At 41.0% G+C, this 18,068-nt stretch overlaps 1 protein-coding gene and 1 pseudogene across 2 annotated transcripts in view; both read right to left on the bottom strand.

Moving 5' to 3' along the window:
* The window catches only part of N6AMT2 (N-6 adenine-specific DNA methyltransferase 2 (putative)), a 41,670-nt gene that overhangs the window by 13,977 nt on the left and 9,625 nt on the right, over positions 1-18,068 (bottom strand). For both annotated transcript variants that reach the window (XM_011951331.1, XM_011951332.1), the window contains exons 2-3: positions 10,313-10,475; positions 645-727 (exon numbers count right to left, since the gene is read on the bottom strand). In XM_011951331.1, the coding sequence (XP_011806721.1) occupies positions 645-727; positions 10,313-10,456 (227 nt within the window). In that variant the 5' untranslated portion in view covers positions 10,457-10,475. The remainder of the gene's footprint in view (positions 1-644; positions 728-10,312; positions 10,476-18,068) is intronic.
* LOC105518360 lies at positions 7,096-8,043 on the bottom strand (annotated as a pseudogene).

Below are 18,068 nucleotides of genomic sequence, written 5' to 3'. Positions count from 1 at the left end.
TGGGCGTGGAGGCTCATGCCTGTAATCTCAGCACTTTGGGAGGCCGAGGCAAGTGGATCACAAGGTCAGGAGTTCAAGACCAGCCTGGTCAATATGGTGAAACCCCGTCTCTACTAAAAATACAAAAATTAGCTGGGTGTGGTGGCGGGCGCCTGTAGTCCCAGCTGCTTGGAGGCTGAGGCAAGAGATCGCTTGAATCGGGGAAGTGGAGGTTGCAGTGAACCGAGAACGCACCACTGCACTCCAGCCTGGTTGTCAGAGCGAGACTCCATCTCAAGATAAATAATAAATAAATACATACATACATACCAAATGAACGAAAAAGAAAACCTATATTCTTAAAACTTCAAAATGGTCAAACATTAAGATTTTCTCTTTTGAACTGAACTCTATACGGATAAGAAACAGGTTAGAAAATGTTAAAAGGAAAAGAGATAAGACATTCCTCAATGAATAGGTTTCTGAGTGGGTCTCTAAACTCAGTGTTGAAGCAGGTCTTAATGTGTCACGTGCTGCAAACCATGATCTACAATATTTGCAGATTATAGTTCAGACTTCTTACAAACCATCTGTCATCCAGGAAGGACATTCAAAATATTCCATTAGATTAGAAGCCAAAAAGAGAAACAAAATTTGAATCTCACCTGCCATCTTCTCCTACAGCTGCAATTGCCTCCTGTGCAAGTCGCAGAGCAGTTTCCTGACTATACCAAAACTGGCTCAACTGCTGTAACAGAGAAATAGGTTGATAACATTTTAGAACTGGCATAAGCTTTGTTTTTTTAATTTATATCTACTATACCGGTGGACAGATATTTTTAAAATTTTTTTCTTTTGAAAATTAATTTTTCTTTGAAATTACTTTAAATTAATACAAGCCCTTAATGAATGAATGGAATCCGGGCATTGAGTATCAATGGCTATTAACACCACAAAAGGAGACAACCAGTGTTTTTCCTGATAGAACATAACCCTACCTTCGTATGAGTTTTGCCAAAAAAATAAAATAGAACTTGAATCTAATTAAGCTTCTAGGTTCAACTAGCAATGAAAAGAATTACAAACCCAGAGGACAGAAGAATGACTTCACTAACACCAGAGAATACAATCAGCAAAATCCAGACTGTGCTCCTTGCCCACAGCCTCATCTTACCTTATGCATGTTTCCTGAATTACTTGTTTTTTCCTTGGGAGCAAGTTTGTTTTTCATCTTGCTCCTTCTGTTTCATGCTGATTGATGATTTAAAAAAAATTTTAGTGATCTTTAATTATCTATTAATAGTTATAAATTAAGCAGGAGTTTAATGGAAGAAGTAGCGTGGTTTTCCTTTGCAATCATACAAACCTGTTTCTCCAACAGGCCTCTCTCTTCCCTGAATGGCAGGCTGGGGGCAGCTAGTTGCATGGGACATGCCAACTGGGGGTTCTCTGCTTTAAAAATCTGCCCTGTGTGGAAACAACTCAAATGCCCATCAGCTGATGGATGGACAGAAAATACGTGGTACATCCATACAATGAAATACTACTTGGCCATAAAAAGGAACAGGGTACTGATATATGCTACATGGCTGAGCCTTGGAAACATTACACTGAACGAAAGAAATCAGACACAAAAGGCCACATACTGTGTGATTCCATTTATATGAAATGTCCAAAGTAGCAAGTCTACAGAGGCAGAAAGTGGATTAGTGGTTGCCAGGCGTTGGGAGGATTGGGGAATTAGGAGGTGACAGCTGAAGTACATAGGGTTTCTTTCAGAGGCAATGAAAATGTTCCAAAATTGACTGTGGTGATAGTTGGACCTACCTGTGAATTTACTAAAAACCATTGACTTGCCAGGTGTGGTGACTCACACTTGTAATCCCAGCACTCTGGGAGGCCAAGGCGGGTGGATCACCTGAGACCAGGAGTTCCAGCCAGCCTAGTCAACAAGGTGAAACCCTGCTTCTACTAAAAATACAAAATATTAGCCGGGCATGGCAGCACGTTCCTGTAATCCCAACTACTCGGGAGACTGAGGCAGGAGAATTGCTTGAACCCGGGAGGCGGATTACTTGCAGTCAGCCAAGATTGCACCATTGCACTCCAGCCTGGGAGACAGAGTGAGACTCCATCTCAAAAACAAACAAACAAACAAACAAACAAAACCATTGACTTCTATACTTTTAAAAGGTGAATTTACGGTACGTGAATTATATCTCAACAAAACTGAGATCTGCTTAAATAAGGAGAGCTTTACTCAGAGTATGGAGGACTTTTGTGTACTTCCTTCCTGAATGGAGCTGACTTTTTTCTTCTTTCTGTGCTATGGTGGAGCTCTGGAGTTATCTTAGATTCTATTCTGTGTCTCTTTCTGGCTTTCCTACCCAAATTAGGGCATCCCAAAGCAGATTCTCCAGTTTGTTTAGTGAAAAATCCTCAGGGATTCAGCCTGGAGGTGGGTACCACCGATGCTATGTATGCCTTCTGGATATGATAAGAAGGGGAAGAGAGCAACTGGTCCAAAGATGTCAGCAGGCCATCCTTTAATTAATCACGCAGAAATGGGCCCATGAGCCACTTTTACCACTTACGTTCACAGGCTCTGAGTTTGGAACCCAGAGTCTCTGCTTCTTCTCTGGAAGACAGACTCTCATCTTTGCTCCAGTTCCCAGAGAGGCTGGTAGTTTTCTCTGCTCTTCCACAGACCATCTTACAACCACTTTCTTTCCTTCTTCCAGAAATTTACTGAAGTTTCTGTCAATAGCATCCTTTGTTTCTTTGTTGTTTTTTAACATTGTAATTACTTTATTATTATTATTTTTTTGAGATGGAGTCTTGCTGTGTCGCCAGGCTGGAGTGCAGTGATGCAATCTCAGCTCACTGCCACCTCTATCTCCTGGATTCAAGCAATTCTCCTGCCTCAGCCTCCTAAGTAGCTGGGATTACAGGTGTGCACCACCACACCCAGCTAATTTTTGTATTTTTAGTAGAGATGAGGTTTCACCATGTTAACCAGGCTGGTCTCAAACTCCTGATCTCAAGTGATCTGACTGCCTCGGCCTCCCGAAGTGCTGGGATTACAAGCGTGAGTCAATGTGCCTGGCCTAATACTTTTATTATTTTTATGTTTAGCTCTTTAATCCACCTTGACTTTAATTCTGTGTATGGATTATAAGGATTGAATTTTTTTTTCCGAATCTAGGATACATCAGGACTCAGTTCACATCTGTCACTTTCTCTGAGTGGGTTTCCTTGACTTCCCCTCCACCTCAAAAGTCTGGGGAGGTGTCCTTGCATTTTGCTCCCCATTTTGCTCCAATCATCACTTTTGTCTTAGAATAGTTTGCTTGAGAGCAAGGGCAGTGTTTTATTTATTGTTATACTACACTTGATGTTGTGTGTTTTTTTGTTTGTTTTTTGTATTTTTATTTTACTACGTGCAAGTTTGTTGCATAGGTATACACATGCCATGGTGGTTTGGGGCACCAATCAACCCGTCATGTAGGTTTTAAGCCCCACATGCATTAGTTATTTGTCCTAATGCTCTCCCTTCCCTTGACCCCTACCCCTGACAGGCCCCGGTGTGTGGTGTTCCCCTCCCTTTGTCCATGCCATGTATTCTCATTGTTCAGTTCCCACTTATGAGTGAGAACAAGTGGTGCTTGGTTTTCTATCCCTGTGTTAGCTTGCTGAGAATTATGGCTTCTAGTTTCCTCCATATCCCTGCAAAGGACATGAACTCATCCTTTTTCATGGCTGCATAGTATTCCATGGTGTATATGTGCCACATATTCTTTATCCAGTCTATCACTGATGGGCATTTGGGTTGGTTCCAAGTCTTTGCTGCTGTAGACAGTGCTGCAATAAACATATGTGTGCATGTGTCTTTATAGCAGAATGACTTATAATCCTTTGGGTATATACCCAGTAATAAGTCAAATCATATTTCTGGTTCTAGAGCCTTGAGGAATCGCCACACTGTTTTCTACAATGGTTGAACTAATTTACAATCCCACCAACAGTGTAAAAGCATTCCTATTTCTCCACGGCCGTGCCAGCATCCATTGTTTCCTCACTTTTTAATAATCACCATTCTAACTGGAGTGAGATGGTATCTCATTGTGGTTTTGATTTGCATTTCTCTAATGACCAGTGATATTGAGCTTTTGTTCATATGTTTATTGGTCACATAAATGTCTTCTTTTCTTTTGAGAAGTGTCTGTTCATATCCTTCACCCACTTTTTGATGGGGCTGGTTTTTTTCTTGTAAATTTGTTTATGTTCCTTATAGATTCTGGACATTAGACCTTTGTCAGATGAGTAGATTGCAAAAATTTTCTCCCATTCTGTAGGCTGCCTGTTCACTCTGATGGTAGTTTCTTTTGCTGTGAAGAAGCTCTTTCATTTTAATTAGATCCCATTTATCAATTTTGGCTTTTGTTGCCATTGCTTTTGGTGTTTTAGTCATGAAATCTTTGCCCATGCCTATGTCCTGAATGGTATGGTCTAGGTTTTCTTCTAGGATTTTTATGATTTGGGGTTTTATATTTAAATCTTTAATCCATCTTCAGTTAATTTTTGTATAAGGTATAATGAAGGCGCCCAGTTTCTCTTTTCTGCATATAGCTAGCCAGTTTTCCCAGCACCATTTATTAAACAGGGAATCCTTTCCCCATTGCTTGTTTTTGTCAGGTTTGTCAAAGACCAGATGGTTGTAGATGTGTGGTATTATTTCTGAGATCTCTGTTCTGTTCCATTGGTCTATATATCTGTTTTGGCACCAGTGCCATGCTGTTTTGGTTACTAGCCTTGTAGTATAGTTTGAAGTCAGGTAGTGTGATGCCTCCAGCTTTGTTCTTTTGCTTAGGATTGTCTTGGCTATACGGGCTCTTTTTTCTTTCCATATGAAATTTAAAGTAAGTTTTTCTAATTCTGCAAAGAAAGTCAATGGTAGCTTGATGGAAATAGCATTGAATCTATAAATTACTTTGGGCAGTATGGCCATTTTCACAATATTGATTCTTCCTACCCAAAGGCATGGAATTTTTCTCCATTTGTTTATGCCCTCTCTTATTTTCTTGAGCAGTGGTTTGTAGCTCTCCTTGAAGAGGTCCTTCACGTCCCTTGTAAGTTATATTTCTAGGTATTTTCTTCTCTTTGTAGCAACTGTGAATGGGAGTTCACTCATGATTTGGTTCTCTGCTTGTCTATTATTGGACTTTTAAAAGGTTTATCTGGATGGTCTTACTAATATGGAATGGTTCTAAAACACTCAAAACAAGGTGGTGGGCTAGGCACAGTGGCTTACACCTGTAATCTCAGCACTTTGGGAAGCTGAGGTGGGTGGATCACGAGGTCAGGAGTTCAAGACCAGCCTGGTCAAGATGGTGAAACCCTATCTCTACTAAAAATACAAAAATTGGCTGGGCTTGGTGGCGGGTGCCTGTAATCCCAGCTACTTGGGTAGGTGAGACAGAGAACTGCGTGAACCCGGGAGGCGGAGGTTGCAGTGAGCTGAGATTGTGCCACTGCACTCCAGCCTGGGTGACAGAGCGAGACTCTGTCTTGAAAAAAAATAAAAATAAAACAAGATGGCATTCAAAATGACTATAACAATTAAAACAAGGTACAATTCAAAGTGGCAAGTGGTATGAATGAAAACATTAATAACACATCTTTATTTTTATTTATTTATTTTTTTTGAGACGGAGTCTCCCTCTGTCGCCCGCGCTGGAGTGCAGTGGCCGGATCTCAGCTCACTGCAAGCTCCGCCTCCCGGGTTTAAGCCATTCTCCTGCCTTAGCCTCCCAAGTAGCTGGGACTACAGGCGCCCGCCGCCTCGCCCGGCTAGTTTTTTGTATTTTTTAGTAGAGACGGGGTTTCACTGTGTTAGCCAGGATGGTCTCGATCTCCTGACCTCGTGATCTGCCCGTCTCGGCCTCCCAAAGTGCTGGGATTACAGGCTTGAGCCACCGCGCCCGGCCAATAACACATCTTTAAACCAATAAATATTTACTGAACATAATGAAAAAGAGAATTGCTTCAAATATTTCCCATCTGGATGTCTGCATGCTATTTACTAAATATTTATTCGTAAGTCCAGGTTTAAAATATTTCCAAAGACAAAATGTACATATACATGTGGGTATGTGTATTAATTCATACCTACATTTGTCTATCCATTCTTTTTTTTTTTTAGATGGAGTCTCGCTCGTGTTACCCAGGCTGAAGTGCAATGGCACAATGTCAGCTCACTGCAACCTCCGCTTCCCGGGTTCAAGTGATTCTCCTGCCTCAGCCTCCCAAGTAGCTGGGATTACAGGTCCACGCCACCATGCCCAGCTATTTTTTGTATTTTTAGTAAAGACGGGGTTTCACCATGTTGGTCAGGCTGGTCTCAAACTCCTTACCTCGTGATCCACCCGCCTCAGCTTCCCAAAGTGCTGGGATTAGAGGCATGAGCCACTGCGCCTGGCCATGTCTATCCATTCTTATCTACTGGAAAAATGCCTAGCTCTGACCTCTACCTCTGCAAAGGACAGCTGGAAGAAAGCCCCTAGCATACAGAAAATGGAAGGATTTTGAGTTCACTTGATTTGGGAGGTGGCAGACAGTATCTGCTATCATGCACTATAAGTGGTAAGAGTTGTCTGCTGGGTGACTACTGCACTGCCCTTCTTCCTCACTCCAACACCATCAGGGCACAATGATAGATTTTGGCTCTCCTCATATCATTCCATAAAGATAAAGAGTCCCCCTCCTTTTTAAAAGATATTTGAAATACAACCTTATTCTGATTCTAAATGAAAAGGAATAAGAATGACAGTAACAAACAAGATTTCACCACTGAGCACTGTGATGTGACTGTAGCAGCCTTGTATTTGAAACTCAAGAAGGAATCATCTGCATTCCAAAACAGCTAAATATGCAAGTCCAAACAATTTAGGTATTTTTAAAACTGTGACATTCACTTTGAAGCCCATTCATCTCCAGCATCTCACAGATGAAGCACACGTTCCACTTATCTAGATAATAAATGGGCACACATGTTGTACCACTGATATTACATGACAAATAAAACTAGACTTCTGATGCTGGGCTCCAGCTTCATTCTCACAGGTTATCATCCTCATCAGGGAGATGATGATCTCTGAACAACCTCTGTCTAAATCGTGCTCATGTTGCACTGATGCTCAGTCCATGACAGCCGCTGATGGGGCAAGGGCAGGTATGGCAACAAACTCCAAGTTAGGGTCTCCAGTGAACTTCCTAGCAAGCCAGAGGAAGAGCTTTTCAAAGTTGTAGTAACTTTTGGCAGAAATGTCATAGTACTGAAGATTCTTCTTTTGGTGGAAGAGAACAGATTTTGCCTTCACTTTCCTGTCCTTTATACCCACTCAGTTGCTGTCAACACAATGGGGATGTTTTCACATACTCATACCAGATCTCTGTGCCAGTCAGGCACATTCTTTTTTTTTTTTTTTTTTGAGATGGAGTGTGTCTCTGTCACCCAGGCTGGAGTGCAACGGCACGATCTCAGCTCATTGCAACTTCCGCCTCCCGGGTTCAAGAGATTCTTCTGCCTCAGCCTCCCAAGTAGCTGGGATTACAGGCACATGCCACCACGCCTAGCTAAGTTTTGTATTTTTGTAGAGACGGGGTTTCACCATGTTGGTCAGGCTGGTCTTAAGCTCCTGACCTCAGGTGTTCCGCCCGCCTCGGCCTCCCAAAGTGCCAGGATTACAGGCGTGAGCCACCAGAGGATCTCGGCACATTCTTGTAAGTGACTCTTGATGTCACATCAAACATTATAATGGCATGCTGGGCTAGGATGTAGTAGCCATCTCTCACTCCACCAAATTTCTTCCGGCCAACCGTATCCCATACAAAGAATGGGTCCTCTGTTGGTGTGCAACACAAGGCAATGAACCTCAATACCCAAGGTAGCTACGTACGTCTCAAATTCACCAACTGACATTTCAAAAATGTAGTTTTTCCAGTACCAGCATCATCAACCAATATAAGCTTGAACTGGACTTAGGACTCCCCTTGGGCAGTCATCATGATGTTCCTTCCAGAAGCGTCTTTTTGCCTGTCCAACTGAGGAGAATCCTGCTCTTAATATGTTACATGAATGTGGCTTTAAAAGTCACAAGCACTACTAGGCTTATAAAGAAAAACAATAGTCTTGTATCCCATGACCCCCTGCCATTGAGCCTCACTCCACAAAAGCAACCATTTTCAACTCTTGGCTCTTTCTCTGATCATCTATCCCCACATCTCTAAATACTATGTTTTAAATGCTATTCCTTGATAATCCATCATATATACACTATGTATTTATTATGATAGATGAGGATTTTGCCCTCTCATACACATCATTTGCCTTTCCTTCACCCTCCCAATATGGTATTTATTTATTTATTTATTTTTTGAGCCAGAGTCTCATTCTGTCGCCCAGGCTGGAATGCAGTGGCACAATCTCGGCTCACTGCAACCTCTGCTTCCCAGGCTCAAGTGATTCTCCCACCTCAGCCTCCCAAGTAGCTGGGACTACAGGCACACACCCCCATACCTGGTTAATTTTTGTATTTTGAGTAGACATGGGATTTGCCATGTTGGCCAGGAGGGTCTCAAACTCCTGACCTCAGGAGATCTACCCCGCTAGGCCTCCTAAATTGGTGGAATTACAGGCGTGAGCCACTGTGCCCAGCCCCAATGTAGTTTTAAAGCAAGTTTTGATTAGTTAGCATTAAGTGTCAGTGTTCATTATTGAGCCAAGTGGTATACTATAATAGCATTTCTTTTCAGTAGAATTCCTTTTTGTTTTTCTTAGAGTAAGTAAAGGCATGACTATTTCATTTGCTTGGTTAGTTTGTATTCATCCCTAATTCTTCTAATATCCTCTATTGGCCTTTCAATACAATTTTCTACATATTGGATATCCTATCACCCTTATTTTTTCCCCTGAAGATCTCTGTCCTGGAACACACCATCCTCCTACTACAACCTAGAATGGCTGCTCTCCAGACTTGCAGCACAACTGTTACACTGGGACATTCTGTGTCACCATAATCCTGGGAATTCCCTCTCCTGCTATATGCATCAGATTTCCTATTCAGCTCAAGTCTTCTTTCTTCTCACCTGCAGCAAACCCTCCTGCAGCTCTTGAGAAGTACACAAGAGGGAAATGTAAATGAGACTTCACATATCTAAAATATTTTATCTTCACACAAGTAATAGTGTAGCTGGGTATAGAATTCTAGGCTATAGTTGCATGTGGTAGTATGTGTATAATCCCAGCTTCTCATCAATTTTTCAATACATGTTTAATTCCCCAATTTCCAGCAATGATAATATTTTCTCTTTCCACCAGGATTTCTGGGGTCCATAAAAACCACTAGGTGTATCTGTATCCAAAAATGAAGCAGAATTTTGTGTTGGACATAATAAGGTATTATTGACAGAGGCATACAAATGCCTAGGCAGATGGGGTGGGTCCCCAGTAAAAACCCCACCTCCAAGACAAAGACAGTTTAAAGCCTGAAAGCCAAGCTACAAGTTAAATCCTTGGATCGGACTGAGAACTTGCCTTCCCGTTTGCACACTTTCTTCTGACTGTTCTCCACCCTTTACCTATTTTACATACACTTCCCCTTTCCTACTTGCTTTTTCTACACTGTTGTGCCCACCTTTGAGTGGTGCCTTCACCTTCACCTTTTTCGCATACTCACAAACCAATCAGCACACAGGCCCCATTCTGAGTCCATAAAGGCCCCAGACCCAACCACAAGGCGTAACCATCCCCAACCCTGTGTCCCATCTCTGCTGAAAGCAGTTTTCATCATTCATTAAAATTCTTCCCCACCCTCTTCACTCTCCAGTGTCCCTCATATCCTCATTCTTCCTGGAAGTAGTACAAGAGCTTGGGAACCGCTGAACGTAGGTACGAGCTATAACACAGCCAAGCTTGGGCACACCAGCATGGCCGAGCAAGGCCTGGGTGGGGTATTGCCAGCCGAGGGTCCCCAGCTTGCAAAGTGACCAAGCAGAAAAATCCTGCATCATTATCTCCTTATCTGAAAAACCCCATCTTATGATCACCAACCAGCCTGATAGTCAGAATCAAGAACAGCTGTTCAAGAAAAGCTGTTACACTGTTCTAAAATGTTCACTAACTGCTTTCTGTCTTAGCTCCCCATAGAGAAGTTCAGATCCCAAACGACAGGTGACAGAGATTCCGGTTTTAGGTGAGACAAACACTGAACTAATGCACAGAGCAGGTTTCATATCAATACTTCCCGATGGCTGTGAAATGCCATTTACTTACCCAATTCTCTTCTATTATTCCAATGTTATATTTATCATCCTCGCCTAGGTCAATTTGTTGTTTTTGCTCAGCATAAAATTCCTGGAGAGCTGCTAAGGCGTGGGCAGAAAGCTGGGGTGTCTCGTCATCTTCCAAATCACTCATTTCACAAGTTGTTTATAACCTGCAGATCGAGAAATAAACATTCTATGCAGATTTTGTTTCCCCTTCCCATCCAGAAATGATTTTTTAAAAATTTTATTTAACAGCAAGGATCCAAACTGAAGTGAGTTTTATACAAGTAAACCAAAAATGAAATTCTAAGCCCCCCAGCCAACTGAATAAATCCCTCTTCTGGGGCCAAGTAAACCTGAAAAACCAGGCCACGGTGGAAGGACATGTCTCATTATATTCTCCTTCCTCTGGAATTCAGATACAACTGACCAGTATTAACATTAAAACGGAGATCTAAAGAGTGACAAAACAGACTTTGTAACAATAAGATATCAAATTCCAATCTGACTCTAGTATAGCACACGTAACAGATAAGAGGCCCCAAAAGAAGTTGAAGTATTTTATCCCCAATATCCCCAAATACATTTTCTGATTTTTTTTTTTTTGAGACAGAGTCTCGCTCTATCACCCAGGCTGGAGTGCAGTGGCCCAATCTTGGCTCACTGTAAGCTCCGCCTCCTGGGTTCACGCCATTCTCCTGCCTCAGCCTCCCAAGTAGCTGGGACTATAGGCGCCCACCACCACATCCGGCTACTTTTTTGTATTTTTAGTAGAGACGGGATTTCACCATGTTAGCCAGGATGGTCTCGATCTGCTGACCTCATGATCTGCCTGCCTCAGCCTCCCAAAGTGCTGGGATTATAGGTGTGAGCTACTGCACCTGACCTTTTGACATATTTTGAAATGGCCCTAAAAAGTTGTCTCATGTGGAGAAAATCTACATACTATAGAGAAGTCCCTTCTCTTTCCAGGTCTTCTCCGGACCCAGGAGAGATCAAGAGTCTGGCACCTTGGCCGGGCGCGGTGGCTCAAGCCTGTAATCCCAGCACTTTGGGAGGCCGAGACGGGCGGATCACAAGGTCTCAAAAAAAAAAAAAAGGAGTCTGGCACCTTTTTCGGTCTGATAGAGGCATTTAGCATAACTTCTCACTGAAGCCTGCTGCCTGCAGGCTTCATCTACAGAATAATAAGAACCTTGGTCTCCAGAACCCCTTATCTTAATCCAGACACTCCTTTCCATTGATTCCAAGATAATAACTTAACTCTTTCAACCACTGCCAATCAAAAAAATTTCTGACTCTACCTATGACCAGGAAGCCCTCCACTTCCAGCTGTCCTGCCTTTCTAGACCAAACCAATATATACCTTACATGCACTGATTGATGTCTTATGTCTCCCTAAAACATATAAAGCCAATTTCTTCTGAATAGTTTTATTTATATATACATCAAACAAATTATGGCATATAAATCATGTATCATATTTTGGCTAGCTTATATATCCTCAGTATGAGAAACAGTTGGTCAACATAAGAGTAGATCATACTGCCCAAAGCAATCTACAGATTCGATACAATTCCTAACAAATTACAAACATCATTTTTCACAGAATTAAAAAAAAATTCTAAAATTCATATGGAACCAAAAAAGAGAATGAATAGCCAAAGCAATCCTAAGCAAAAAGAAGAAAGCCAGAAGCATCCCATTACTTGACTTCAAACTATACTACAAGGTTATAATAACCAAAACAGCATGGTACAGGTTAAAAAATATATATATACATAATGGAATACAATAGAAAACCCAGAAATAAAGCCACACACATACAATCAACTGGTCTTCGACCAAGTCAACAAAAATAAATAATGGGGAAAGGATATTCTATTCAATAAATGGTGCTGAGAAAACTAGCTAGCCATTTGCAGAAGAGTAAAACTGAACGCCTACCTCTTACCAGATACAAAAATTAACTCAAGACGTATTAAAGACTGAAATGTAATACCTCAAACTATAAAAACTCTAGGAGAAAATATAAGAAAAACTCTTTTGGACATTGGCTTAGGCAAATAATTTATGACTGAGACCTCAAAAGTAATTGCAACAGAATCAAAAATTGAACAATGGTAAAGCTCTACACAGCAAAAACAACAACCAACAAAGTAAATAGACAACCTACAGAATCGGAAAAAATATTTGCAAACTACGCATCCAACAAAGGACTAATATACAGAATCTGTAAGAAACTTAATTAAATCAACAAGAAAAAAAAAGAATTACATTAAAAAGTGGGCAAAGTACACGATCAAAATAAGGCACACAAGTACCAAGAAACTTGAAAAAATGCTCAGCATCACTAATTATCAGAGAAGTGCAAATTAAAATCACAATGAGATGCCATCTCACACCAGTCAGAATGGCTATTACTAAAAAGTCAATAAATAGGCCGGGCGCGATGGCTCAGGCCTGTAATCCCAACACTTTGGGAGGCCCAGGCGGGCACATCACGAGGTCAGGAGATCGAAACCATCCTAGCTAACACGGTAAAACCCGTCTCTACTAAAAATACAAAAAAATTAGCCAGGTTGGTGGCGGGCGCCTGTAGTCCCAGCTACTCAGGAGGCTGAGGCAAAAGAATGGCGTGAACCCGGGAGGTAGAGCTTGCAGTGAGCTGATATTGTGCCATTGCTCTCTAGCCTGGGTGACAGAGCAAGACTCTGTCTCAAAAAAAGTCAAAAAACAACACATGCGGGCAAGGATATGAGAAAAGGGAATGCTTATACACTGCTGGTATGAATGTAAGTTAGTTAATCCTATGGAAAACAAAAAGACCCCTGTACTAGTCTGTTTATTGCAGGACTATTCACAATAGTTCACATGGAATCAACATAAGTGTCCTATCAAAGATGGGCTGGATAAAGAAAATGTGGTACATATACACCATGGATTAGCACACAGTCATAAGAGTGAAATCATGTCCTTTGCAGCAACATGGATGCAGCTAGAGGCTATTATCCTTCGTGAAATAAAAGAGAAACAGAAAATCAAATACCACATGCTCTCACTTGTAGATGGGAGCTAAACAATGGGTACAGGTAGACATAAAGACAGAAATAATAGATACCGGGGACTCCAAAAGAGGAGCGGGAAAGAGTGGGGGAAGAATTGAAAAAACTACCTATCAGACACTATGTTCAATATTGGGTGATGGGTTCACTAGAAACCCAAACTCCATCATCACCCAATATACCCATGTGAAAAACCTGCACATGTATGCCCTGAATCTAAAATTAAAAATAAAAATAAAACATTTTTTCAAATTAAAAAATATACATATTCTAAAAAAATAAAAATTAAAAAGAATTCACAGACAAAACAAATACATCGAAATAATGGACATACTTAAGGCTGATGAGAATGTAGTGATATTGGTATACTCTCTAATTTAGATAACAATTTAAATTGGCATAATCTTTTGGAAAGGAATCTGATAATTTGGACACAAATATTTCTACTTTCTACACCAATTCTCATTCCTAAGCTTTCTACTCTGAAATAATCACAGATTCACAGGAAGTTGCAAAAATAATGGAGGTCCATCCCATGTATCCTTCCACCTATTTTTCCACAATGGTAACAACTTATATAACTACAGTACAATGTCAAACCAGGAAATGAACAGTACAATCCACAGAGCTCGTTCAGTTCAACCATTTTACACACATTTATTTGCACATGTATGCACATGTGTATAGTTCTATATAATGCTATCACTGTAGATTCATGAAAACACTTCCTTGGATAAGAGACAGAATATACCAGAACCACAGAGATGAGTTGTACTACCTTTTTAAAGTCATTACTATCCTCTCCCACCTCACCCTCCATTCCTAACCCCTGGAGAGCATGAATTTGTTCTCCATTTCAATAATTTTGTCACTTCAAGAATTTTAGATAAATGGAATCATACATTACACAACTTGAGATTGTCATTTTTCACTCAGCATGGTTTAAAATTTACCCAGGATGTTCTGTGTATCAATAATTCATTCCTTTTTATTGCTGAGTAGTAATCCATAGTATGGCCACACTTTACTTAACCATTCACCCACTAAAACATTTGGGCTGTTTCCGATTTTAAGCTATTACAAATAGAGCTGTTGTGAACACTCCTGTATAATGTATAGGAATTTCCATTTTCATTTCTCTGGATAAATGCTCGAGAGTATGATGTTGGATTTTATGGTTAGAGTGTGTTTATTTTGAGGACATCAAAAAATTTATTTCATGATGATAAATTAAAAGAGAGTTTTATCAAATGAAGAACTGAATCCCTGTACTATGCGGTGTACTGTGGCCAGAGAAGTCAGGGTTCTCTTTGCAATCATGTAGTTTGTTTTTGAAATGCCTATTGAAGTGAACTGTGCAAATTTTAAAACATCCTTATTGAGATCTAATTCATATACCATACAATTCATCTATTTAAAGTGTACAATTCAGGTGGGAGGTGGGAGGCTGGGGCAGGAGCATCACTTGAGCCTAGGAGTTTGAGGCCAGCCTGGGCAATACAGTGAGACCTTGTCTCTACAGAAATGTTTTTAAACATTAGCTGAGTGTGATGGCGTGTGCCTGTAGACCCAGCTACATGGGAGGCTGAGGTGGGAGGATCGCTTAAGTCCGGAGGCACAGGATACAGTGAGTCAAGATCATACCACTGTACTCCAGCCTGAGTAATAGAACAAGAACCTGTGTCAAAAAAAATAAAGATAAAAAAATAAAGTGTATAATTCAATGACTTTTAGTATATTCAGAGTTGTGCAACCATCACTATAATCAAATTTTAGAACCTTTTCCAAACTCCCAAGTTTTGCTCTTTTTTTTTTTGTCATACCTATTAGCGTATGGCACACTTATCTCCCCATCCACACTTAGTCCTAGGCAACCACTAATCTACTTTATCTGTATGTATTTGGTTACTCTGCACATAACAAAATCCCATCTACAAATGGAATCATACAATATGTAGTCTTTTGTAAATGGTTTAGTTTTGTAAGTAATTGCCAAACATTTTTCTTGAGTGTCTGTACCATTTTGCATTTCCTCTAGCAGTATCTGAGCGATCCAGTTCCTTTGCATCCTCACCACGATTTGGTATCTATTTTAGCTGTCTCAATGTGTGTGTAGTGCCAGCTTCTGGCAGTGTTAATTTGCATTTCCTGAATGCTTAATGTTGAACGTGTTCTCATATTACTATCTGCCATCTCTTTTTATCTCTGGTGAAATTTCTGCTCATGTCTCTTGCTATAGCTCAATATATCATTTTCTTTTATGGATCTTGTATTTGGTGCTAAGAAGGATTTGTCAACCACTGAGTCCCAAAGAAGTTTTTTTTTTTGTTTGAGATGGAGACTCTCTGTCTCACAGGCTGGAGTGCAGTGGCGGAATCTTGGCTCACTGCAACCTCTGCCTCCTGGGTTCAAGTTAAGCTCCTGCCTCAGCCTCCTGAGTAGCTAGGATAACAGGCATGTGCCACGAGGACCGGCTAATTTTTGTATTTTTAGTAGAGATGGGGTTTCACCATGTTGGCCAGGCTGGTCTCAAACTCCTGACCTCAGGTGATCTGCCCGCCTTGGCCTCCCAAAGTGCTGGTATTACAAGTGTGAGCCACCATGTTTGGCCCCAAAGACGTTTTATATAAAACTTTTTCTATTATGTGTAGAACTTTACATTTTAATCTATGATTCATTTTGACTTAATTAATCTTCACATAAAAGTTTTAGGTCAGGTTCTTTTTTGTTGTTGTTATTGTGTGTGGATGTACAAATTGCTCCAACATTTGTTGAGAAGGCTATTCTTGAAATTGCATTTTCACCTTTGTCAAAAATCAGTTAGGGACATTTGTATAGGTCTATTTCTGGGTTCTCTGTTCTGTCCCACTGATCTGGGTCTACTGAAAATACCATTCTTGATGACTGAAGTTGAATATTGAGTCTTAAAATCAGTTGGCATGTTTCTTCATATTTTACTCTTCTTATTCAAAAAATGTTTTAATCTAGTTCCTTTGCCTTTCTCTACAAAGTTTAAAATAAGCTTATGTACAGCTACAAAAAAAAAAAAAAAACTTCCTGGGAATTTGATAAACATTGTGTTAAAACTGTTTATCAATTTAGAGAGGATTGATATCTTTATTTTTGGGGGGTCTTCCAATCCATAAAACATAAAACATGGCACATCTTTCCATTTACTTAGTTCATCTTTGATTTATTTCATCAGTCTTTTTTTTTTTTTGAGACAGAGTCTTGCTCTGTTGCCCAGGCTGGAGTGCAGTGGCACGATCTCGGCTCACTGCAAGCTCCACCTCCCGGGTTCATGCCATTCTCCTGCCTCAGCCTCCCAAGCAGCTGGGACTGCAGGCACTCCTGCCACGACGCCCAGCTAATTTTTTGTATTTTTAGTAGAGATGGAGTTTCACTGTGTTAGCCAGGATGGTCTCGATCTCCTGACCTCGTGATCTGCCCACCTTGGCCTCCCAAAGTGCTGGGATTACAGACATGAGCCGCTGCTCCCGGCCTCATCAGTCTTTTATAATTTTCAACACACAGGTCCCGCACTTGTTTTGTTAGATTTATATCAATTTCATTTCCGGGAGCAGGGAGACATGGCAATGGTAAATGAATTTTTTCAAATTTGATTCAAAGTGTTAAATGTTAATATATAAAAATACTGATTTCTGTGTTTTGATCTATCCTGTAAAAATGATGAACTCTTACATTATTTCTAGATCCTTTAGAGATTCCTTGGGATTTTATACTTAGAAAATCATCTCTGGCCGGGCGTGGTGGCTCATGCCTGTAATCCCAGCACTTCGGGAGGCTGAGGTGGGCGGATCACCTGAGGTCGGGAGTTCAAGACCAGCCTGACCAACATGGAGAAACCCCATCTCTACTTAAAATACAAAATTGGCTGGATGTGGTGGCGCATGCCTGTAATCCCAGCTATTTGGGAGGCTGAGGCAGGAGAATCACTTGAACCCGGGAGGCGGAGGTTGTGGTGAGCCGAGATCGCACCATTGCACTCCAGCCTGGGCAACGAGAGGGAAACTCCATCTCAAAAAAGAAAAGAAAAGAAAATCATCTCTGTAATCAGGAATCATTTTATTTATTCCTTTCCAATTTAGATGCTATTTATTTCCTTTTCTTGCCTTATTGCACTGGCTAGGACCTTTTTTTTTTTTTTTAATTTGAGACAGAGTCTCTGTCACCAGGCTGGAGTGCAATGGTGTGTTCTCGGCTCACTGCAACCTCCACCTCCTGGGTTCAAGTGATTCTCCCTGCTTCAGCATCCTGAGTAGCTGGGATTACAGGTGCCTACCACCACACCCACCAACTTTTTTTTTTTTTGTATTTTTAGTAGAGACAGGGTTTTGCCATGTTGGTCAGGCTGGTCTTGAACTCCTACCCTGAAGTGATCCGCCCAACTCGGCCTCCCAAAGTGCTGGATTACAGGCATGAACCATCGTGCCCGGCCAGGACTTCTGGTAAGTTGAATAGGAGTGGTAAGAGCAGATATCCTATGCTTGTCCCAGATTTTAAGTGGGAAACCATTCAATCTTTCACCATTAAGTATGATGCAGCCACAACCTTCTGGGCTCAAGTGATCTTTCCACCTCAACCTCTCAAGTAGCTGCGACTACAGGCGTGCATCACCATGCCCGGCTGACATTTTTATTTTTTGTAGAGATGGGGTCCCACTTTGGTGCCCAGGCT

This window comes from Colobus angolensis, unplaced genomic scaffold, assembly GCF_000951035.1.
Source record: "Colobus angolensis palliatus isolate OR3802 unplaced genomic scaffold, Cang.pa_1.0 Scaffold318, whole genome shotgun sequence".
NCBI classification, from domain to species: Eukaryota; Metazoa; Chordata; class Mammalia; order Primates; family Cercopithecidae; genus Colobus; species Colobus angolensis.
The sequence above is the reverse complement of the archived record's forward strand: the minus strand, read 5'-3'. Positions and strand labels throughout refer to the sequence as shown.